Below are 25,594 nucleotides of genomic sequence, written 5' to 3'. Positions count from 1 at the left end.
GTTGCTAGCGATACCGACAATGATACTGAACGGAGTTTGCATCTTCAGGGGAATTCCCCCATCACAAACTAGTTCCCGGCTCCCTTTGCGCACGGTAATATGTATTGCGATATGCGAGACGGGGCCCAGCTTATCCACAAACACTTCCCAAAACCGATATTGCACAAGGAGTTGTTCATACATAACAGTCTTATCAACATTATATTTTTAGTGCGGTCACACCAAAATCGAGGTTTGTAAATTCTTAAATACTACAACGTACCTACTAGATCCAAACAAAATCATCATCCACAGGGAATGAATATTCTATAATTGTGACTTAAAGCGTATGCTGTATGCTGTAAAGCGTATGAGTGACGGCTTCTATAAGTGGTTTTGTCCATTATACATCACCTTTAATCAGTTTGTGACTCCAGATCAAGGAATACTTTAAAAACTCAACATATACGTCATTCATTCTTGACCTGCTTTTCATTGTACAAGAGGCCCAATTATTAGCTTGGTCCCTGATGTCATTGTAAAGTGTAATATTCCAAAATAAAAGAGCCTAGTCTACTTATGAAAATGTAACTTTAAGTTTTTGCAATGTACTAACAAAGCCATTTGTTCATAATTCATCACATTTATTTTTGCTAAATCCTATAGATGCCTACAGAGGAAGAATTAAGAGCAGGGCACTCAAGAACAAAGAAAGAGTATGCTCTTCCTGGAGAGGATGGCACTCTGTCCAACCAGAAAAGACAGGCCAGACAAGGTATGTATACAAAGAACTGCTTTATGTTTATTTGAAACTGACAAAAACATATTTAACACAGAAAATGGGCACTGTAATTTAAAATGGTCTAAAAAAGTGTGTTTGTCTTCGATCATTTGTAAACAACTGTTCCCCTTCTTTATGTCTGAAATTATAGTGATAATTGGGTATGTACAAATGACTAACTGCCATGCCATTTAAGATGACTTCATGCTTTCGATTGTATATTTATTTGCCTTTTCATCGGTACAATTTTGCTGCATAGTATGCCTTGTTGTTTAGTACAAGAAGAAGGTGAAACACATACTGCATATGAAGGGGATGTGGTCGTTGGAGAGAAGGACATTCAGAATACAAACAGTTTCCATCCTCGGTTCAAACCTGTTTTAATTGGCATTAACATAGATGACACATCTGACAGACGCCAGTATGAGCTTGTGCCCAGAAAAGAGATTTATCCTAGTGTGAAGCAGTTTCTTGAAGAAATAGAGGCAAGTATTTAAATATTATATTTCAGGGATTGTTGTACTAATTGTTAAAGAAGTCATACCTAAGAAGACACAAAGATCTAGTGAGCTAGCATCATGGCATGTTTTTCACTGTGCACTGCCATTTTAAAGTATTTTCTCCTGAGACATCACCATAACACTTCATTTTCACGAAAGTTTCAATGGTCATTTAATAAAATTTCAGGACAAAAGGAGGGTGCGCACCTCTGCAAACACCTACAAACCCCACCCCCACACACACACTGGATCCTGCCTATGACTTGTTCCCATCAGAGATGCCACTCCCATTGTACAAGAAGTTCAAAATCTGATGTTCAGTTAGGAAACTGCAAGCTGACACTGCCATATTAACCATGCTCACAAATTTAATCAAATGCCTTTCTTCTCACTAAAACTACATCTCCTCTAAGGAACCATGACAAACACTTAAGTGAACTTATTTCATGACTCTTATTTGGTTGTTTTTTGACATTTTGGGCCCATGGCTATGAAATATGTCATTATCTATAACCAGGGGGTTATCAAATATGTTGTTATCAGTGTGGTAGTTTAGGATATTTGGGGTAAATGTTACCTGAGGGTGTCAGATATATATCCTGGTTATATAAGGTTTGAGTTCTATTTGGGGTTGGGTTAAAATAACATGGGTTATTAGTGTGTTCTCGGCTATGCTCATATGCATAGCCACAGGTTGGTGTGGTCTGCTTGGCATGTTCAGCACATGCACTGCCTGCCTCTAGCCCTATAAAGGGAGTAGCTTCACAACACTCCTGGTCTTTAGTCTGCTGGTTCACCAGAGGTGAGGACATGTATTTCAGTTGCTTGAGTCCTGGTTATGCAGACCAAGTACATGTATATAGGTGTTTTTGGTTACATAAGAACTTAAGATATTTATTTGTTTTGGACATAGGCTCTGAAATCAGAGCCATGTCTCGTTAGGGTTTGGGGTTAGGTTAGATTGTTAGGTGTAGATTAGGTTAGGTTGTTGGGTTAGGATAGGTTTAGGTCTTTGTAAATAAATTATTGAGTTTCTCTTTTCTATTTGTTATGTTTTACCAGCAATGAGGCCTGATTCATAGAGCCTATTTGGAAGTTGGCTACTTTACCATCACCACATAAAACAGTACACAACACACGGTCCTAAACCCTATTATAGCCAACTTCAACTGTCACTGGGCAGAGAAGCCTATTACATCGGTAACTGGGTTGGGTGGGTGTCTATCAACTCAAATGTGTTGTCAAAAATATTCTGGTGAGAAGAAGATATGTATCTGTATTTCATATTTCAATATATTGTTTTTTATCATTTTCAGAATGAGAAAAGTTCACCTCCTGCAAAGGAAGAAACGCTCAGGATTTTCCAGAAAATTGTTACTCATCCTGAAAGTGTTTGCTCTGTTTTCCATGTCAACAGTGTGACATATGTGTTTGTAAGTATTGACACCCAGCGTCTGACATTTAGCTCATCTAGTACACATTTTGGCCCATTCCACTCATCTTTCTGAAAAACAATATAATGCTTATAATAATTATTAATGACCAGTTTATGTTCCTGTTTTTTTGTGAAATTTAAAGGATGATCTCAGCATAACCGCTAGTACAGTTTGTTTCTTTAACATTGTTCCTCCTCCTGAACCTTGGGTGTTCTAGGATGGAGTAGGTTCCCTGATCCCGATTCTTGTTGCATAAATTGCCCTTGGTTAACTGTTGGGGAGAAATGATACACTTGTGTACTAGTGCATTGTGAGTTTTCCAAAATTTTTTTTGTTTGTATCAGGACAAGATTATACACTTGTTTAAATACTTACTACTTGTTTTCTGAGACTCTCTACCCCCAGTATTTTTGTTAATCAGAAGTTGCAAAATGAGTAGCAATTATCATTTCAAGTCGGGCTTCAAACCTATACACAAATTGTGCGTGTCTACGTTGCCTTGTCAAAGCTCTCTTTCGATGCAAAGCAAAGCATTATTCAAGTATATTCCATGAAATATCACCAAATTGACATACTGGGTCATGATGGTATTAAGATACAGTATAAAGATTGTTAAAGTTTGCAATATGGCCTTTGAAAGCAGCCTCTACAACCATATGTCTGCAGCTAGTTTTTGCTTTGGAACTAACAATGCATACTATGATGCATGTCAGATCTTGATATGCATTGTATCATGACTTGCTGTATTGTTTCACTAATTGTGAGTTCTGTCAAAGTGTGTCGCATCAAAACCGGACTTGCTGTGGATCCATTATTTCCATGGTGCCTGATTGGCTTGGTAGCTTAAATATTGTTGACTGTGCTCTTCGGTCATTAAACACTCACTCCCAGTTTTACTACCTGACTGTTGATTACCTATACCCCAGAAATTCCAGCCTTCATCACCTTATATTTTGATAAAATATGATTTGCAATGGTATTGTAATCTCAACTGGGATCTAATCTTAAAAAAGATGGTACCTTATATATTGCTAAATATCTGCAATGCTGTTGTAATCTCAACTTGTAAACTCAAATCTGAACAAGATGGCTGACATGTTGTTATTGTCATGATGAATGGGTTAAGAAAGCTGTGCACTCACTTGGAACAAGCTTCCATTATTATCCATCAAAATCCCGGTGTGCAGACAAAACCCCCTGTGGACAAAAGCCCTCCAGGACAAAAAACCCTTGGGACAAACTCCCCCACCATGTAGGACAAAAAAAAGAAGAAGCTCCAAATGAATAATGAAGATTGTTTATCATTCAACTATTTTGTTTAGCCGACATCACATACATAATGAGCACTAGCACAAACTGGGTACATCACAACTTGAGCACCAACCATCAACACAACCTGATGTTATGTCCCACACCGATCAGAAAGTCAATGTTATTCTTCAATACCTCCATGCTGGAATGCTACTGTCTGCTTAGTTTGTGGAGCATATATTTATGCCAGTTGTAATATGACAGTGAGTTGAAATACTTAATAATGTGTACATATCTAAATACTAAGTTGACTAATTAAACTTTTAATACTCTTGAAGTCAGCTTCATCCTTACTAATGTTTGCAAACGAAATACGAAGTTAATTAATGAAGCCTGTTAATGCCTATCACTGAAAATCTCTATTACTGATTCAATCAAAACATGTCACTTAAGTCAATCACTGAGTAGGTAAAACATGTTTGGGGGTTTTGTCCAGAGGTCCTCATTTGTTTTTTTTTTCCTTATGGGTTTTTGACCTAAGGGTTTTTTGTCCAAGGGGTTTTTGTCCTTGTGAGTTTTTGTCCACAGGATTTTTTTTTGTCCTACAATCAAAATGTCAAAGACATCTATGGTTCAGAGGATAGGGTAACTGCTCAGAGGAGGTATTTGTTGTTATGATACCTAGCACTCGATATTAAGGGGATGCAACAAGAAGTGGGGTCCTCCAAGTCTGTTTACCCGGAATGGTACAAAAAGCCATCCATACATGTAAGTGCACTCTATGATATGATTTATATAAACTTAAATGTGATGTTGAACTCATGTCACCTCCCATGTCCTTGTAGAAATGTTTTAACCTTGATGAATGTGACATTTACAGTTTGTTTTTTATTTCAGATACTTGTTGAATGTTCTCCAGAAGATGGAAGTTTTGCTGCATCAGTTCAAGGGCACGATAAAGTTCTGGCACTCATATATGATGCAACAAATAAAAGATTTGTCTTGGTGCTCTTTGGTGATATTAAGGGTAAATGCAATTATGTCATGTTGAATGTCATGTGAAATCTGGATCCCGAAAATTGTAGATATGTAAATGCTTCTTCTTAGATCAATGTTGCAGTTTTATGGCCATTTGTTTACAGTAGTGATATACAACTTTATCATCCAAAACTGTATTCCACAGGAGATATCGCTTGTTTGAGATCATATGATATCTCCTAGGAGATATCGTTTTGACAGCAGGTTTTGTACAATGCCCAGACAATGCTATGACGTCATGAACTTGGTGACATCACAATGCTATGACATCGCTGAACTGCAAGTCTAATGGAAGTACAATGTGGAAAGATGTGCATTTTTCATTGAAAACTACACAACGAATGATTTTTGATGATAAATAGAATCTCACCCTCGTGTATACTGATATCAATTATATCAATACTCGTTGATAAAGGTAAAAATATCCTCGACAAGCCTCGGATATTTGTAACTTTATCAACTCTCGTTGATATAATTGATATCAGTAGACACTTGGGTGAGATTCTCTATTTAGTCATATACCATGAAACAATGCCACACTATGGTGACACACCTTGAAACAATGTTACACAATGGTGACACACCTTGAAACAATGTTACACAATGGTGACACACCTTGAAACAATGTTACACAATGGTGGCATTGATGGCTGGGCACATTGCCTTGATGAGGCTACTCAGTGCTGATGAAAATCTTGGGTAAAATCATTCCATATCCAAGGAAAGATTTAAAGGACCTCCTGCAGCATTATATGTGTGTCAGTGTACCCATCTGTACCATTGTATGTATGTGTGTCAGTTTATCATTGTACCATGTGTCATAATGTGTGGATGTGTCAATGTACCATGTGTGTCATTGTGTGGATGTGTCAGTGTACCATTGTGTGGATGTGTCAGTGTACCATGTGTATCATTGTGTGGATGTGTCAGTGTACCATGTGTATCATTGTGTGGATGTGTCAGTGTACCATGTGTTTCGTTCTGTGAATCTGTCAGTGTACCATGTGTGTCATTGTGTGGATGTGTCAATGTACCCATCTGGACCATTGTATATATACTTCCCATCAAAAGTTCAGACTCACTTAAAACATTCACTATATGTTGGTTTCTCCACCAACATGGGGGAACCAACTGTAAACCTTATGCAGATGAATTGCACCAGGATCATGCATCAAATTGCTGAAAAGCATGTGCAAATGTCGTGCTGCGTTTTAATGTAAGTTTTGTTAAGAATTCACCAATTTTCACTGATTTTAATAATTTAGTGAACTCATGACAATAATCTTTTCAATGTTACGAATTTGTTTTACAATACATCAGTTCATGTGTAAACAGTACATTAAAACAGTAAGGAATATTTTGCAAAATTTAGTTTAGAACAGTTGTCTGAAGTATGTGGCTATGTGTATGTACGATAAATGCAACAGCAACTTCTCGGCGGCAGACCCACATGCTTTATGTGTTGATTGTTTAGGACGTTGTGAGTGGTCTCAAATTTGCACTTTTTGTGCAGACCTCAATGATGATGCTTTTTCTGAATATCGCCGGGTAGCTTGTAGACTGCTGAAGATTTCCTAGGGGAGGCGTTGGATTCTTACCTCAGTGAAAATTTACGTCAACTTTTCCGGCCGCATGCGTCTAGCCCCATCACTTTAGAAGGCTCTTCAACACCTAGGGTTGTCGTGTTGTCTACGTCTCCTCTTCAAACCCATCCCTTTTCGGTGATACCTATTCCTCAGTGTACTTCTGTTCCTGAGGTGGGGGTTTTCTTGTGTGGTGCTTGATTACTAGCATTACATCTCAAGTGACATCTCAACACAAAGGGTTACACAAAGTCCACAGTCTAGACTACCAGTTGTCCGACTTCCATTTTTGTGGAAGCCACAGTGGCTGAGCGGTCTAGGCATCTGACTTTGTGTGCTGGCGATTTGGTGCCTGACCCTGAGGGTGTGGGTTCGAATCCCGGATGGAGTACTAGAATCTGTACTTTACTAAGAAAGTGTAATCCCAAATATAGCATATGTTACAGGTTTCGACTTCTCAACCCGTGGATTTTGATGCCATTGTGCTAGTGGTAGCGTCAGCATTACGGCATCAGGCACCAGCAACTTCCACTACTGTTCAGTCATCGGGTCCTTCGACCAATCCAGTTCCACTTTTAGAGGTTCGTTGTTCGACGACGCCATCTCCTTCTTCTGATGGTACGGCACTGTCGGATGGTAGCGTGGATGCTGTTGACACACCTCAACTACTCATCTGGATTGCCGATAGCCTCCATTTACAGCGTAGTAGTTCGTTGGCGGATTTATTATCCTGTTTTGATATGAAGCCAGCTGATTTCGGTTCCATCACGTTCCCGCCTCGACTGTGTATTACTCAATTGGCAGCATCTCTGGATGAGGCTTGTGGTAACCTGAGAAAGGTTAAGGATGGGTTCACGGCTCCTCGCTTGAATTTGGCATCTGCTCATGTGCCTTGTTTCTCTACACTGATCGTCTCCCCGTCCGGTGGATGATGATATTACGTTGCTGGGAACTAACAGAAAGCCTACTCGCCGTTCCTGGTGGAGGATCGTGAGCTTTTGCATCTGGATGGTGTCATAAGGAAGATTATGGCGCCACTCAACATGGTGTTGACAACTACCGGAGCGGTGGCTATGTCGGTTGCACATGCTACGTCCCATCAACAAGCGTATATTAGAGAGGCTATGGTCTTATTGCAAGAGCAATTTCAGACCATTCTGGATCAGTTGGCTCACTTCTTTTCGTATATCACAGCTGTGCGTCGCAGGGGGCCTTTGCACTTATCCTCATGGGAGGATAGGTTCCGTACTGATCTCTTTTGGCAGACGTGGTCTGGCAGGTCTCTTTTCAACGGGCGATTTAGAGATGTCGCCAACAGAGTTGGTCAAGATGCTCATTTACAAGTGTCAGTGGAATTGTTGAAATTCCAATGTTTGCAGGTGGAGGAATCGTTGCGTCGGCGACGACCAGCCCGTTATGTTCCTGTCAATCCGGACCTGCGTGCGGGTTCTACTGCTTCCTTTCGTGGAAAGGGATCCTTTGGCAGAAGACAGTTCTCTGGGCGTTCTCTGCTTCACGACCAGCTTCCACTGCCGACCAGTCCACTTCGCAAAGGCCTGACAAACAGTGACTTGATGACATTAGAACGCGACTGGGTTCTTCCATCTCCAGTCGTGCCCTTTCTGACTTCCCCAGTAGGCGGCCGGCTTGGGACCTATGCTCCCAACTGGATCATCTTGGGAGACCCTTACGTCCTCTCCATGTTATCCATGGGGTTTCAGCTGCCAATCATCGGGATCCTCCTCTCACTTTACTTCCGGATCGCAGAACGTATCCTGCTCAACAGACGGCTGTTCTTCGATCCACAATAGACACCTTACTCAAGAAACTTGCGATCGAATCCCTGGGTCAGGCTCCGACCGTCCCGGGGTTCTATTCTCCAATCTTTCTGGTCCCCAAGAAGGATTCGGACAAACTGAGGTTAATCTTCAACATGAAGATATTCAACGAGAGGTTTCTGCAGCCTCTGCCCCATTTTCGCATGGTATCGGTGGCACTCCTCAAGACCATTATCAAGCCAGGAGACTACATGGTCAGTTTGGATCTCCAGGATGCTTACCTGCACATCCCGATCTTCCCGGCTCATCGCAAGTTCCTTCGGTTTGTCTTCGAGGGCACCCACTATCAGTGGCATGTCCTCCCGTTTGGAATTTCTTCGGCCCCGTGGCTGTTTACACGGGTAATGAAGCCTATCACCAGTTTCCTTCACCGCAAGGGAATAGTGTTCGAGGCTTACATCGACGACTGCATTCAGGCACAGACCAATCATGCCCTTCTGCTTCATCACATGCAGTTTGCGATACAGCTTCTTCGCCAATTAGGCTGGTTAATCAATCTGCAGAAATCAGAACTAGTCCCTATGCGCCGTCTTCAATTCATTGGAGCAGTGTTCGACACAGGGTCAACAAACTCTTTGTCCCGAGGGATCGTTTCTGCAAGATACAGCGATTGGTCTCTCTGGCACTGGCGCACCCCAGGACGCTTCATCAGTGGCAGGAGCTCCTGGGCCTCTTGACGTCGGCTCAGGCGTTGACCCTCAGGGGTCAACTACAACTTCGTCCCTTGCAGTTCTTTCTAGCGCCTTACATCAGAGTGGGAGATCCCGTTGCCTTGATCACTCTACCTCTGGAGCTCCATCCCCATCTCCTGTGGTGGATGGAAGAATTGAATGTTTGCGACGGAGTTTGTTTAGGGCCGTTTGTTCCGTCTCACCACCTGTATGTGGATGCATCTCAACACGGGTGGGGAGCTCATCTTCTCAATCAACAAGTGGCAGGGCTGTGGTCTCTCGTCGATCGCGCCTGTCACATCAACGTTCTGGAGTTCAGGGCGGTGATTCTTGCAATCAGTCACTGGCAGGATGTCCTCAGAGCAACTTCCCTCATGATCCGATCGGACAACGCAGCGGTGGTTTGGCATATCAACAGGATGGGGTCTACGGGGTCTACTCAACTGCTGCAGTGGACCCAACAGTTCTTCGATCTGGTGGACTCTCTCAACATCTTAGTCCGAGCCAACCACATTCCGGGGGTGAAGAATGTCATTGCAGATTCTCTGTCCCGGCCGAGTCGTCCCTCTCCAACAGAATGGAGATTACATCCTCAGGTGTTCCAGACCCCTTGTCTTCCATTGACATCTCTTTGCCATCCGATTCAACCATCAGCTGCCTCGGTTTGTGTCACCGATTCCGGACCCTCTGGCTTGGGACCTCGATGCTCTAGCCATTCCGTGGGAGGACCTGAACGCTTAAGCGTTTTGCCAGTGGCCCTTCTTCCTCGCATATTAGTGAAACTGCGCGCAACTCAGAGGATGACTCTGCTTTTGGTCGCGCCCTATTGGCCGGCCAGAAGTTGGTTGTAAACCTTCAAGACCTAGCCGAACCAGATCCCGTACCACTTCCCGTTCGACCCGATCTCCTGATACATCCGCACTCCGACCAGCTACATTGGTCCCCGTTGACGCTCCATCTGCACGCTTGGCGCATCTACATCGGTCGTTAACGGCGAAGGGCTATTCTAAACGGGTTGCTACTGCCATTTCTACAGCGCATCGTACTTCTACGAGGTCACTCTACGATGACAAATGGAAGAATTTTGAAGCGTATTGCAGGAAGAAGGGCGTCTCATCCCCAACTATGGCCTCCCCGCAGATGGTGGCAGAGTACCTTCAACATCTACGAACCTCCAGAAAACTCAGAGGTTCTACACTATCTACCTACCTGGCTGCTCTTAACACCGTTATTGCAGCGGCCTCGGGTGTGAAGATGTCCACTGTCCCTGAACTCCAGTCTCTCATTTGGTCTTACAAACTGGCTGACCAATCTCGGAAGTTCCGGCCTCCAGCTTGGGATCTTTCCATTGTACTTGCTCATCTCACGTCAGCTGATTACGAACCTTTGGAGGAGAAAGATTTTGAACATGTCTCCTTTAAGACCTTCTTTCTCTTGGCCTTGGCATGCTCTTTCGGATGTTGCATGCTCTTGATGTTTCTCGGGTGCGGTTTGAAAGGTCTAGACATGCGAAAGTTTTCCTTGGTTTGCGATGGGATTTTCTCGCCAAGAATCAGTTACCAGGACAGCCGGATCGCACATTCACGATTCCGCCGTTGTCCACTATCTTGGGCCCAGATGACACAGAGGATCTGTCCTTATGCCTGGTGCGTGCATTAAGGATTTACCTAGCTGCCTCACAGGATCGCCGCAGACTGCGTAAGAGATTGTTCATTCCATTGTCTACTGCCTCCACCTCGGAAGTCTCCCGTACTACCTTGGCATTTTGGATGCGAACTACGATCCTGCGTGCTTATGCCTTTGCTGACCTACCTCCACCGTCGACGGCGAAGCCTCATGAGACTCGAACTCTTGCCTCCACCATGGCTCTTCATAGAAATTGTTCCTTGCAGTCCATCATGGAGGGCTGTTTTTGGAGATCCGATACGGTGTTTGCTTCACACTACCTGAGGGACCTATCGGTTACAGACGTGGAAGGTCTACATCAATTCGGCCCCTTGGACCTGGCGCAGCAATTGTCATCGGCCCGTGTTCGCAGATAAAGCTATCCTTCTTGGTCGGTGTTGCTCTGTACATAATAAAATATATCGATGTTATCCATGTCTTGGCACTTTTTTCTATTGGGATTAGATTATTCTCACCTATGGGAATAGGGCGTGTCTGCACTGTCATAAGTTATGACTTAATAGACTGTGAGGCCATAGAGATGATCGACACTCCGCTTACTGACCTCTACTCTCCGAGCAATTGCGTCAGTAAAGTGTTGATTTCCGATTAACTGAACGTTAAACTAGTTGAGCAACCGAGCTATTCCCTCTTTCACCGCCTTCCAGCGTGTCTCTGTGGGGGGTAGTTTCGAAGCAGGGACTGGCCAGATTAAGGTCTTCAACTTTAATTCACTGGGGTCACCTGATAAATCGCAGGGCGGCGGGGCCTACTTGCCAAACTGCGTCATTGTGCTTGTCAAAAGTTGCGCCTGAAAACCACATTAATTCGGGAGCGCCCACTCCCTAGAGTTTTTGTGTTGTGTAAGCCAAGGGGTTACAAGAAACCCATCTCAAGTTTGGAGTCTGCATATCGGGAGTTGGTGCTTTCTCCTGGCCTCCTTGGGGTTATGCGTCTTCCCGGTTGTACGTATTGACGGGGTAATCTGTGGCCCTCCTACCAACTGTGGGATTGTGCATACCGTGAGATAGGATAAGTTTAAAAATTTGTAAATTTTATAATAAATTGTATATTTATATACTTATCCTATCTCACGCGATGGATACCCACCCGACCTGCCCCACATCACAGATTACTGGAAGCTCCAAGACGAGAATGACAGGCACAGGTAGTCACATGATCATCTGAGCGAGCTGCACGCTTACGGAGATGATTGACAGGTGCTGATGTCTGAGTGGGGAAGAGGTCAGGGCGGGTCAGAGGCCAGTAAGATTTGATTCAACTTAGCCTACAGCACATTTCCACACATGGTCATAGAAGAAGAATAGAAATATATACTACTCAAAACAAGTGCATACCATGTGAGATAGGCTAAGTATATAAATATAGTGTAGGCGCCATGTTAGCTAAGCAGCGTGCTCAGTTGGCATCAGTTCTTTTCTCCGGCGAGTCTAGGTTTACTCTACAGTTCAATGATGGTAGAACTTCATGGTGTATTGGCGTCAGGAGGGAGGTTTGCTGGCGTTAACGTCAACCAACGTTTGCCATTTGGGCGGGGTGTCATGGTTTGGGTGCGTTTTCCGTTCATCAAAGGACACCTCTCTATGTCATTAATGGTACCCTGACGAGAAATCGCTATCTACGGGAGATTATCAGACCCCTTGTTTTGCAATGTTTGTAGCGCATACGGCGTCCGGATCCATATTCGGCGGTGGCAATGCCAGAACCACACCGCGTCTGTGTTGTGACGGACTTCTGTAGACAGAACAATGTTCAGCACATGGAATGCCCGGCATATTCAGCAGATTTAGCCCCTATGGAACATGCTTGGGGCGAGTAAGGGCGTCGGCCGGTGAACAACCACGCCTCCAAACAACCGTGCAGAACTGGCCCAGTATCTCATTGCAGAATGGCAGACAATACCCCAAGCCTTCTTCCAACGATCTGGTGAACAGTATGAGACAGAGGTGTACTGCTTGTCTTAATGCTCGAGGTGGTTACATACGTTATTAGTCCAATGTTGGCGTTTGAATTTTCACTTCTGACAGTAGGTCACTTTGACCTTATTGATCAGCAATCACTGACATTCCTGCTGTTTTTGTCTCCCGTTATGGTTATCATGAAATGTTGGCTTGAGTTGTAATATGATCGCTACATTTTACTGTTATTTATATTTGTAGTTATGGCCATTAATAGTTTTGACCCTTAACTTGTTTTGAGTAGTATACAATTTATTATAAAATTTACAAATGTCTCAGTACTTGTAGCCTTGAGGTTTTTCTATGTAGAAGTGAGTTAAAATTGCTGAATGTTACGTCCGCAGATTTGCAGTGTTTGTAAGTAGGGAAAAAAACTAATGTTTATTTATTTTGTAGATATATTGCATTTCTGTTTCCAGAGAAAAATTATGATCTATTCTTTTCACAGATTCAATTGAGTGGAAACAAAAATACAATCAACAGTTTATAACATTATATTCTTTATCTATGGACGAGGACACAAGCCAGCAATAACAGGTAATATCTTCAATTATTTCACTGGTTTATGTGTGACAGAGGCCCAGATAAGCTGCGTATCCGGGTAAAATATGGATAGAAAATTTCCAATTACGCATTGAAAAAATAATTGTTGCGTACCAATTACGCATTTAAAATGTTAGATACGCAAAAAGTTAAAACAAATGCATACAGAATATATTTATAATAATCACTTGCGTAATGAAAAAGACATCGATTGCTATCAAGTTGTACTGTTAGTATAGGACAAGTGTTGTACTGTCAGTATAGGATGAGTGATTTTTTATGAAATCATTTCCATTATATTAAAGTTGGTTTTGATTAGGTATGACATAAGGCAGAACATACCTGCTTAGTAAACTTACTCAATGACATATACTTAGGTGAGTAAAATGACTGAAATATGCACATATTTGAAAGCAGTGGGTAACGGAAAATGAAATACCCACTCAACATTCATAATACCCACTCCAAAAAAATACAGTGGGTACAGTACCCACATGAGCTAAATCTTATCTGGAGCTCTGTGTGATATGACTCCTCAGATTATGTATGCTGCAAATAAACATACGGACATAAACGTTTTCTGTCATTGTTGACATGTTCAACTGTTGACTGTGTATGCCAGAGGGCTGAGCTAGGACAAGTTTCAGAATAGATGACCATGTTACAACACTGTTCTTTATCCATTAATCACAGCCCACTGTCCAATCAAGAGACTACCGGAATTGGGTGGTCAGGCTTGCTGACTTGGTTGACACATGTCATCGGTTCTCAATTGCTTAGATCAATGCTCATGCTGTTGATCACTGGATTGCCTGGTTTAGACTCAATTATTTACAGACCGCCGCCATATAGCTGGAATATTGCAGAGTGCAGCGTAAAACTATACTCACTCACTCCAATCCAGAAATAAGTTGTTAGGGGGCACTGTCAAGAGTTCCAGCTTTAGCCACCCCAGAAACTCATGATTATGGGTTCGAATGACAAAGTCTCCCTATTAGGTCTGAAACACATAAACTTAATAGCCATAAAGATCCATGTTAGAATTTGTCTTAAAGCGGTGTTAAACCATACTCACTCATTCACTCAATTCCTTAGATTGATGCTCATGCTGTTGATCACTGGATTGTTTGGTGATTGTTTGGACTCGATTATTTACAGACTATATAGCTGGATTATTGCTGAGTGCAGCGTTAAACAACCATAAACTTAATCACTTAGGGATTTTCTGCTGAGTGATATATACAGTTCAAAGAAGCACTCTCACTCTATATCATCTTTTACATTCAGTTGACATGGTTAAGTTACTTACTGAATTACTTATTTTCAGATTTTCCTTCCAACTTTCCCTTTTTGAAGGTAAGATAACATGATATTATTTTTCCGAGAATTTATTTTTATATGCCAATATGAAGAATACCTGCCATATATGAAGATCATGTCAATGTCATTCACTCAGTTGCTGTAGCAATTGATCTGATGTGACATACTGTAAATCATGAAATTAATGTGAGTGGAATTTAATATACAAAAATGAGTGTCCTCTGCTCACAATAATAAAATGAGGCATTTTTATGTGGAAATTCCTAATTTATTGGTGGTGAAATAGTCGTGCCAATTTCACTGAACATGGCAGAAACAATGACATACATGACAAAGATTGCAGTCGAGTTCTGGCTTCAAACTTCAGAGTTCTCCTCAGCAAGTTCCACATCAAGTGTAACCAACACTCCTTATAACTTGTCAGATAATCTATTGACTTACGAATATTGAATCACCTACAATGTGACCATTTCATTGAGGGCGAAAACCCATGGTCACCCTTTCATTTGCGTTCAGTTTGTCCTTTTGGATTTACGGTAAAGTACAGTCTAGGTCAATCAACTGTTTAATCTATTGCCTTTGATTCAATGTCAAACAGTGAAAGTTCAGTTTGTTCATATGGCAAATGATATTATTCATGTGCTCTCACCCCAAAACTATTATCATGGAATAACAGACTTATACAAGATTTTAGTTTTGATTACCACAACAATTGATATTTTAGGAGTCAGGTATTAGGAAAATATGAATGTAAAGTATTAGTGTCTTCAGGATATGTAACAGCTTAGAGAAAGACACAAGTCAATGTTAATAAAAACCCATCTCATAGAAAATATATTATAAAAAGTATAAGTTACATAGTTTATTAGATAAATCTTAGCCTAAGGTGACAAGGATTCATCTCCTGGACACACTTTCAATAAGATATAAGTTCTGTCTACAAAGTTTAAGAAATTGCCTGCAAGGAGGTGCAAGAATTAGCTAGTGCGTCATGATAAAGAACAAAAGAGTTGTTTTCCATAAAATGTGTCATGTATTCATGTTCGTCCAACATCTAAATCAATGCCTTTCAAGAACTTGCCGTATCAATACGATCCGATTTTACATCTTGCAACACAATCTTCCACTGAAGATGAAGAAGAAGAATCAAGCAAAACGGAGGCACCGCTTGAGGTCAAAATAAATTTTAAAATAGACCATATCATTTAACAAGATTACTATTTGTCAGCAAAATGTCATACAGTTCCAGCCAGCAAACTCACCCCTATAAATATATGACCAGTCACTAAGAATTATTTAAAAAAAAATGTGATTACAATTCATTTTGTGTCCAATGGGTGACTGTAGGGTGTCTGGGATTTAAAAACAAAATAATTATGCTTCAGACGAGGAAAATAAAAATTATCTGCTTCAAAAATTACACTGGAATTATTTTGTTGAAAAAATTTAGGATCCTAGTTCTCATTAATAACGTATCAAGTCTCGATACAAGATCCCAGCCTGGTCGAGCAGAGATAATATTCGCGACGCAGATAAGTTATTCCCCGAAAACTGGTGAATTATAAAATACTAGTCAGGACATGTTTCCCCATTGTTTTGTTACGGAAATAGTTATGGTACTCGGTCATAGCCTTAGAATGACATCCTGTCAGCCAATGCGAATACAGAACAACTTTCACGGCACACACTACTGACAAACAGCGAGTCTGATGCCGACGTGCGTAATTGGACAAAATGGAAAACAATGAAAGCAACAAGTACTTCATGATTTGCCATTGTATTCGGCAATGTTTCAAGTTGACTGCATCATTTAGGGCTCCAAACCGAAAAGAACGTTATAGCGAAACATTTTCAAGCTCATGTGAAATCTCTTACTGATTTTGATAATATATATCTCATGTGTACCAGTCGAACTGCCCCAGCTACAAAATGCCCCAGCAAATTTGGTCATTCATTCTAATTTGTTCAAATTTATTTATAATGATTGAATATATGCCGTAAATGCATAGTTTTTGTCAACTTATTATGATATTATGTTCTTTATATAAAAGTTATTAGGAAGTAATATTTCTGATGAATGTTTCATCAGTAAACTCATTACTATGTATATACTTATATTTGAAGAACATAATATCAACGTTGACAAAACTATGCATTTATGGCCTATGTTTATTCATTTTAAATAAATTGGGGCATTTTGACTATCCCACTGGGGTAATTTGACCAAATTTTCTGGGTCATTTTGTAGCGGGGGCAATTCGACTGGCAATTGGACTTGATTTAATTTATGTTAAAAATACCACTGACAGTAAGTTGTTACAGGGAATGATGGAGTATAATTAATGAATCTAGTGGGTACTTTTTCCTTCTTCAGCCTAGCTTGGGGATTTCCATACCCCATGCGTGCATGTCTCTTTCATATGCGTCCGACTCGGAATGATCGGCGCACTTCTCCTGCCGAAATCTGTCATTTCACTTTGAAAACGGAAGAAATGGTGGTTCATTCCCATGTTCGATGATGCCGTGCATCCCAGGCTACGCAATACACCATCGTACCATTTAAAAAAACGACAGAAACAACACGATTTGTACTACTGTAGCGCTTGGTCTTTGGCAATATGGCGGACTCCAGACACATTTGACGTCACGAGCGGAAAGGTCACATGGGTTCCAGCGAAATATGCATAATGGCTGAAGCTGAGATTTACAGAAACTGTTTTCGCGATTAAAACATAATTATACATAATTTTTAATAGAAAATATGGGAATGTTTCTGATGACTTTATCTTTCACCCATCAAATTATTGCAATTCACTCGTATTCTCCTTTAAGATTTAGCCTCATATATGCAAGTACGTTTATTGTAATATCATAATCTTCTGCTGATTTCATTTATAACAGACATGCTCCATTATGTACCAAAGCCAATCACCATCTCTTTATTGTTTAAACTTTAGTCAAAGAGATAGAATTGTTATGAAACTAATAGGCATAGTAACAGCACTCAATGACCCATTGTAAAAGAACACAATAAAATCTTAATTCTAACAGACTCACCCGGCAGGCTCCAAGCAATAAAAACTCAAAACACCAAAAACCAACCTAATCTAATAGTTCCAATACTTCAAAGCACTCAGGATCTTGAATCCTTCGGCAAAGTAGTAGAGTTCATATAGATCCCTGCCAAACATGCTAACCAAGTTGCCAAAACTGCACTACCATTATCTAAGAATGAAAACAAAAGCCTATAAAAACAGGAATACATCCAAAAGTGGCAAAGTAACTACCAAAATTCAAATTCTAAACTATAAAATTTACTCCAAAAATCACTCAAGAAATTGAAAACATATCATAATTCTAAAAATATTGACAGGGTGCTAAAAATAATTTCAAACAGGTAACACAAAATTATCTTTCCACCAAATTTCAAAACAGTAGAAAAACAACCCTAACATCCCTTTCAGATTATATATCTTTTGGTCATAATTACAATCATAACCTTTTGATCAAACATGCAGTAGCCAGGCAGGTCCATCTGCGAAATACACATGTCATGGCAGGAGTCTTTGTACTAATGTTGCTTTAAAAGATTAGTATAAATCCAGAGTTACAAGGATTCTCACTGACATATTCTTAGTTTTAAAAAAAATCATCATCCTTAGATCTATATGATAAACTCTTGTAAACATCTTGTTGATGTTGTTTCAGATATTGACAGCTTTGAATGAAGATGCAACAAAAGCAATGCTGAGGGATGGGGATATACGGAAACGTATTGCCGTGGCAGCAAAACAGGTGTGTATTTGTCAAGTTACAGTCTGTTTGTCATCAAACGAGAATTATGAATTGTGGAACAACTCATTTTATTTACATACCTATCTCTAGACATCTCCCACCCCTTGTTTAAGATGTCAATTTGGAAACTTAAAAACATTAAAGATTCAAAATTTTAAATTTTGTTGTTTAACAAACTTACAACAATAGTTGTTGCAGGGATTTGTGAAGTCAGTATTTGTGGGTGCCTTGGACTCATACTCTTAATTTTCAGGGGTCCTGGACAACAAAATGGGGGTCCCAGACACTTGAATATTATTATTAATACTGTTATTGTATTGTGCATCATGATCATCACATTGTTACAGTAATTAAATTGCAAATAATACCATCACCCAGCTAGTAGCAAACTCAGTGATAGCTTATTGTCACTTGATTGGAATTTTTACAAAAAGTATTAGGACTTTTTCTGCGTCCCTGTGGATGAGCTAATAAATTTTGTTATGTCCATTGTCAATTTTTATGCATATAGGACGCAGGAATTCGCGTCCTGTAAATCCCTGGTTGTTGTTTAAAAACAAACAGAAGAAGTTGTTGAAGAATCTGTTATGAAGTTAAGCATCCAAGTTCACATCTTTGACAAGGGATAGGGGTACAACTGTTAGAGGAACAGTGCAAACATGCACATGCTACATAGGCATCTTAAGAGGCCTCTCTAGCCGTCTCATGATAATTCTATTCACAATCTGACAAGTTCATGTCTTCACTGAGTCCTCATCCTTGGAACTGCTTGTGTCATTGCTATTGGTCATATCTTTATGCTTCAATCATTTCCTTTTTACTGTGCTGCAAAACTTGTGAAACACTCTTGTAAACCTTTACAGGATAAGCTGTATAAAAGACCTCCTGTTCATTTTGGAAACCTGAGCATTACAGATGGTAAGTATGTTATGTTTTTGTCTCCATATGACTGCATACTGTGAGGACCCTTGAAGATGCCACACATAGCTGGAAAATGCTGAGTGCAGCATTAAAAACAAATAAGACATAGCTTCAGTATTGCTTACCTGGAGTTGCTGCCTCATACAGCTGGAATACTGCTGACTTGGCATATTTCAGATATTTATAGGCTATTGGGTAGTTTTAATATCACTGATAGGTGTTTAAAACATTTATTGACTGAAGAATTTAATATTCACTTTTGTTATTGACATGAACAATAGTGACGACATCATAGTCTCAACTGTCAGGTCACCCGATGAAGGGACCTGGAATGGTCCCGAAACGTCATGAGGGAAATAAAAATGAAGTTTAATCCATAAAAATGTCTTGGACATCTATGTACAACTTCCAAATGCCACTGGTTAGTATTACATGCATGATCTGTGGGATGCATGCATCAGTCCAAGGTCAAGGTTATTATAGGTCACATGAAACCTGACTGAAGAAATTCATGTTTAAAGGCACAATGTCACACATTTTCAACAATATTTTGGCCTATATTATACATGTTCGGGCATATGCACTCACTTTAGCTTCCTATTGATGCATTAAAAGACTTATTATCCCTTACAACTTTCCTGAAATAAATAACTGAAACTTGGAGCCGAAGAACTTCCAAACAGAGAACACTTCCATATATGGAATATAAACAATTGCTCCGTACATCGAAAACTGTCACACGTGGTGTTGTCCGTGTTTGCCAAACTGGTTTCAATCACAAGTTGTGCGTAGAATATTCATAAAGAGTGCTCCAAGGGACATAACTCTATAGGGGTCGCTCAATCAGTAGAGGGTGTGAGAGTCCATTTAATGCAATGTTGCATTAATTCATTCGAACTTTTTTATTTTAATATTGTAATCTAAATATGTAATTTTTCGGGAAGAAATTATATGGTAGCTTCCCTGAGGGCTGATAGTATTATTGAGAGATTATTTATTGCTACAGAAGTGTGATGTGATATCTTTTTTAAGAAAAATAAAATTGTTCTATCAGTGAGAATGACAACTCAGTTGTGATGAAAGTAAAAGTGGCTTTCATGATCTTTCACTTGGGTAGCAGCATGTAGACAGTTTAGTACATGGAAGTTTTGGCCTGTTTTAGTGTGGAGTCTTCATATTTGGTTCATATTTCATTATTTCATCTTGTCTACATCTATGTTTGCTACTAGACATTTACATGCATGCAATATGATGAGATTGAAGGTTATGGCCAGTCAGTGTGAAAAGGCATAAATAAAGCTTATGAACATGATGACTTTGATAAAATTGACATTAATTTGATCAACAACATACATGCACATTTTTGGCCTAAATACAAAAAATACAGATTCTTTATTGGGTCTTGAAATACTTGGTTTTTCTTTGTCAGCGAATTCACAGCAGGGACAACAGCAGCAACCACAGCAGGAAGGACAGCAACTATCACAGCAGGGACAACAGCAGCAACCACAAGCAGGTCAAGGGACACAGCAGCAACCAGCAACTATCACAGCAGGGACAACAGCAGCAACAACAGGAGCAGCAACCACAACAATCATCCCGACCAAATGGTGAACAACTGATACAAAGTGAAAATTACCATTTATCAAGTATTAAATGATCACCACATATATTTTTTAATCCAGATACCATAAAGTAAATGCAGGTAGTTAAAGGTTTGAGCAGGTAATGATTACGAAAGCATTTCTTAACTTGAAGGCATATCTCTTAACAGTTTACAAATGTAAATTTTGACTCATATAATTGCTAATATGATTGAATTTGTTTTAGCAAAAGAGGCTACAGAACAACAAGTACAGCTAGAACTGATGGAGGATGAAGGTAAATGTGATGTATTTTGTTAAATGCATGTATGCAAGTCACAATGCTTTTAGATAATTTTGAGCTGTGATATCATTGAATTTAGTTGAATCAAAATCCAGTGTGTTCAACTGAAATTTCAGATTGTCATCAGATAAATGGTTTTTGGTTGGTTTGTTGTTTAACATCGTGCTCCTCACTATTCCAATTATATGGCGGCGTCTGTAAATAATCGAGTCTGGACCAGACAATACAGTGATCGCCAGCATGAGTATTGATCTGCACAGTTGAGATATGATGACATGTCAACCAAGTCAGCGAGCCTGACCACCCGATCCCGTAAGTCACCTCTTACGACAAGCATGGGTTGCTGAAGACCAATTCTAACCAGGATTTTCAAGGGGTTCAGATAAAGGAATCAAGCTCTGAATCCCTAAGCTAATCATAACAGAATGGATCCTTTCTTTGCGCTTCCACAAATCATTTCAAGCAGGAATAATTATTATCATTCATCATGGCAGGCACATCCACTTCATGGAGATTATGTCAATACATAGGCATGCCATTTGGAAACTTTATTTTTGCCAAATTTGACTAAAGTGCAAAAGAATAAAACTTAAATTCACTTTTTCCTTTTGTTAAGTCTGTCAACAAATTTCAGTAATATAGAGAAAATCTCAGTCGTTTATAATTCAGTGAAACACTCTGAGCATCATGCTTCTTTCATCTACCTCTAAATTCTTTTACCTCTAACAAACCCTATGTTTTTGTAATGAATATGTTTGGTAAATAATTTAAAAGAGGTCACAGAAATGTCAGTGAAGTGATGTTTTTATGTTGTATGTAATTTATGTAAAACAACTAGTCCCTGGTCTCTATCTGTATCTATCCTTGCATTTATTTTTATGTTTCAGCCACAACAGAACAATCCCTGAATAATAGGAAACAGAAATTTGGTGAATCTGAGACCATCAGCGATGAGCAGTTTGTGATATGATTTGAAGTATCAACTGGACTTAACTGTACTTCTGCACATGAGAGCTGAACAAAATGTAGATCCGATGGACAAAATGCATGTTACTGTTAGTGACCATTCATACTAATTTATAATGGTGCGTGTGTGTCTTTGTGTGTGTGAGGGGAAGGGGGATGAATTGGGAATGATGATTTTAAAGGGGAGGGGGCAGTCATCCATTTGGTTCTGGATAGCTAGGGGGCCATCAATTTTGTACACGTGTACTTGTAGTGGTGGAGTGGGGTGTTTGGCGTGGAGTAGGGTCAGCAATTTTGTTCAGATTAACATAAAAAATTTATGCTTAAAAATTATGGGAAAGACCCTATCAAACATAACATACAGTCTATGTGGAAGACACCCGTGATCGCTATTGTATGAAAAAGGCCCGTCCGACCGCCCGAAACGGTCTAGATTTCTGATGGACAGTCTAAATTTACAGCTTGCCAGCCTGATGGTCTGGCAAATTTTTTAGATGTTCCATACAGCTGAGTAAATTCACCATATTTGCTGGTTAAATCTATTTTGGGCTGGTAACATTTTGAAGTTACCATCCCTGATGTCTGGCTTGATTTTTGGCTTATTTCATACACTGTCATCACCCCCTAAGCCAAAAATTATGAATGGTCCCTTAGACTTGAAAAACTGTATCTTAATGTGATCAATTGACTTGCATTTGCATGTGTTTGTAATTGGTAGAATAAGCTCAGCTTTTCGAATGAGTAAGTGAGTTAAGTTTTACGCCACTTTTAGCAATATTCCAGGAATATCACAGCGGGGGACACCAGAAACGGGCTTCATACATTGTACCCATGTGGGGAATCGAGCCCGGGTCTTCAGCGTGACGAGTGGACGCTTTAACCACTAGGCTACCTCACCGCCCTCAACATTTCTAGAACACCTGGCATGATGATTGGTACATACAGGCTCATGATATGTTGTGAATTGTACGATGCTTTAGCAGAGGACTTGTTGGCTTTATTTGGGTGTATGGCCTTGGTAATATAATGTTGTGTTAGGCTCAGGAAATCTAATATGTACATTAATACTGTAATCTTCCACATAGTGAGTGAGTGAGTTTAGTTTTACGCCACACTCAGCAATATTCCAGCTATATGGCGGCGGTCTGTAAATAATGGACCAGACTCTGGCCAGCGAGCCTAACCACCCGATCCCATTAGTCGCCTCTTACGACAAGCATGGGTTACTGATGGCTCATTCTAACCTGGACCTTCTTCCACATAGACTGTGGAGAGGGGTTTAATAAGTTGAAAGAACTTGTCCCCGATCATTTTCACATTGTGAATAAAATATGTTTAAACTAAAAATAGACTGTATGTTATGTTTGATAGTGTCTTTGTTGCTGCATTCAGTCCTCCATACATGTGACAGTCTGTAAATAATTGAATCCTGACCAGACAATCCCCTGCTTGACCTTAAGGCATTGATCCATTGATTCATGCAGTTGGGTGACAACGACATACATCAACCAAATCAGAAAAGCTGGGCATTTGATGCTGTTAGTCACCTCTTATATCAAGTATAGGTTGATGAAGACCAGTTCTAACCTGGATCTTTCAGGGCATATGTATATTTTATGAATGAGATAATAGCATAAAACCATATCAGAGGATTTGTTTTAACATAAATGGTAATATTAATTCAGTTATTATATTTTGTAACATTCATTGTTACACAGTTATTTGACAGACTGTATTTCGTCCCTAAATGTTATCCAATATCTGGTTTGGGAGAATCAGTAAGTATAATTTACAAATTAAACCGGAATCCTGTTATGGTAAATGAAATTGCCTATTCATAACATGATCATTGTGATATCATTAACATACAACCAGGAAGTTGTCACATTTTATGAAAAAGTGCCATCGGAATGCATACCACTGTCTAATATCACTGTTCATTGCCCACGTTCCGACTACCTTCAAGTCCCTAATAAGGGTCATGACTTTGGCCCTCATGCAATAGTAAATGCAGCGGGAAATTAATGTAAACATATGACGTTAACACAGTCAAGTGGTTCACTCATTGGCCTAAAGTTCACGAAAAAATGGCCTCTTTGTTATTTTTCTTCTTTGCCTACAACGTCGACAGAGAGCCTAAAACAGCAGCGCATGGTCATATTTCATCATTAAATGCTTAATCAGGGGAAAATGGAGGCATAGCTCCTGTGCCAAATTTTAATGAGCTGAATAGCATGTACGTACAATTCTGGACGAACCTTTAAAGGGAGACGAGGCTAAGGCAAAATGTTTGTCCAAGCAAAGTGCGTACAAGACAATTCTTTGTTAATTCATACTGTGTTATACATGAAAAGTTTACTGTCAATGGCTGTCTGTTTACATGATGACCGAGTTAAGGCATTACGGTTTTACGAGGAGTGCAATCCTCAGGAATTGTATCTAGACAGAGAACACTCTGTATCGTAGCCTCTCTTTAATACATATTTATTTTTGTTCATGATATGACAGGTTTGTTTATGAATAACAACTTCTTGTTTAATTGCATAGAGTAGATTCTAGCACAGTTATCAAGTTGAAAATGTAAAGAACTTGATAAGGGAGTAAGAATGTACATCAAAGCATCTCTCTGTGCAATAAAGAAGTTGTTATCTATAGAGTCATATTCCTTGTTATTGACTCGCCAACTTCTAGAATGCTCATAATACAATATATATTTATATGTTTTTGAAGACTGTTTACTGTCTCTCTATTTCAATAGTTATCAGTGAAAATCAGGTAATCAAACAATACCATCATCATAATTTCTTAAATTTTGCAGAGGCGGTGGGGTAGCCTAGTGGTTAAAGCGTTGGCTCGTCATGCCGAAGATCCGGGTTCGAATCCCCACATGGGTACAATGTGTGAAGCCCATTTCTGGTGTCCCCGCCGTGATGTTGCTGGAATATTGCTAAAAGCGGAGTAAAACCAAACTCAGTCAGTCAAATTTTGCACTTGAATGTAAGGCAATCAGTAGGGTGAAATGTACATGTATAGTGATAATATGACAGTTTGTACAGTGCTGCAAAATGAGAGTCCATTTTCAACTTGCTTGAAAATCTTATTGTTTTGGAGCAAATTGTTGTTATTTTTTACAGACATGTATGTTATATTTGTGAATTCATAAGTAAAGACATGTCATGAATTCAGTTTTGATGTCTTTCGAATGTTTAAAGATGACTTTTTTATATACCAACACTCTTTTCTTCTTTGATTGGCACTCTTTTCTTGTCAACATTTTTCCAAATAGAATATGTGCCTTGAACACATATTTGACTGTACACTGTATCTCAAACTGAAATCAATACTAAATGGAGTATTGAGTAAGGGATGTTTCTGAGCTACTAGTTGTAAGGCCTCTGATGAGTGTCCTTTAACCCCAATCAGTTTTTGTTGTCTGCAGAA

The 25,594-nt window shown here is 39.8% G+C and overlaps 1 protein-coding gene across 3 annotated transcripts; it reads left to right on the top strand.

Annotated features, from left to right (window-relative positions):
• The first annotated feature begins 124 nt into the window (after positions 1-124).
• On the top strand, positions 125-22,225 carry LOC124252681 (putative uncharacterized protein DDB_G0294196). Of its 3 annotated transcripts, none has more exons than XM_046686436.1 (10): positions 2,577-2,693; positions 4,845-4,974; positions 13,170-13,258; positions 14,592-14,620; positions 18,293-18,379; positions 19,243-19,297; positions 20,730-20,791; positions 20,856-20,910; positions 21,131-21,181; positions 22,075-22,225. In XM_046686436.1, the coding sequence occupies exons 5-10, from the start codon at positions 18,329-18,331 to the stop codon at positions 22,155-22,157; spliced, it is 357 nt and encodes a 118-aa protein (XP_046542392.1). In that variant the 5' UTR covers positions 2,577-2,693; positions 4,845-4,974; positions 13,170-13,258; positions 14,592-14,620; positions 18,293-18,328; the 3' UTR covers positions 22,158-22,225. The 3 variants fall into 3 exon arrangements, with proteins under 3 accessions (XP_046542329.1, XP_046542392.1, XP_046542463.1); XM_046686507.1 differs by having other exon boundaries at positions 20,730-20,798; positions 20,878-20,910; XM_046686373.1 differs by lacking the exons at positions 19,243-19,297; positions 20,730-20,791; positions 20,856-20,910; positions 21,131-21,181; positions 22,075-22,225 and adding exons at positions 125-232; positions 646-754; positions 1,037-1,245.
• Positions 22,226-25,594: the final 3,369 nt, after the last annotated feature.

The sequence above is a fragment of the Haliotis rubra genome, unplaced genomic scaffold (genome assembly GCF_003918875.1).
Source record: "Haliotis rubra isolate DU_JTF1 unplaced genomic scaffold, ASM391887v1 Scf10, whole genome shotgun sequence".
NCBI lineage: Eukaryota > Metazoa > Mollusca > Gastropoda > Lepetellida > Haliotidae > Haliotis > Haliotis rubra.
This window is presented reverse-complemented; position numbering and strand designations above follow the sequence as displayed.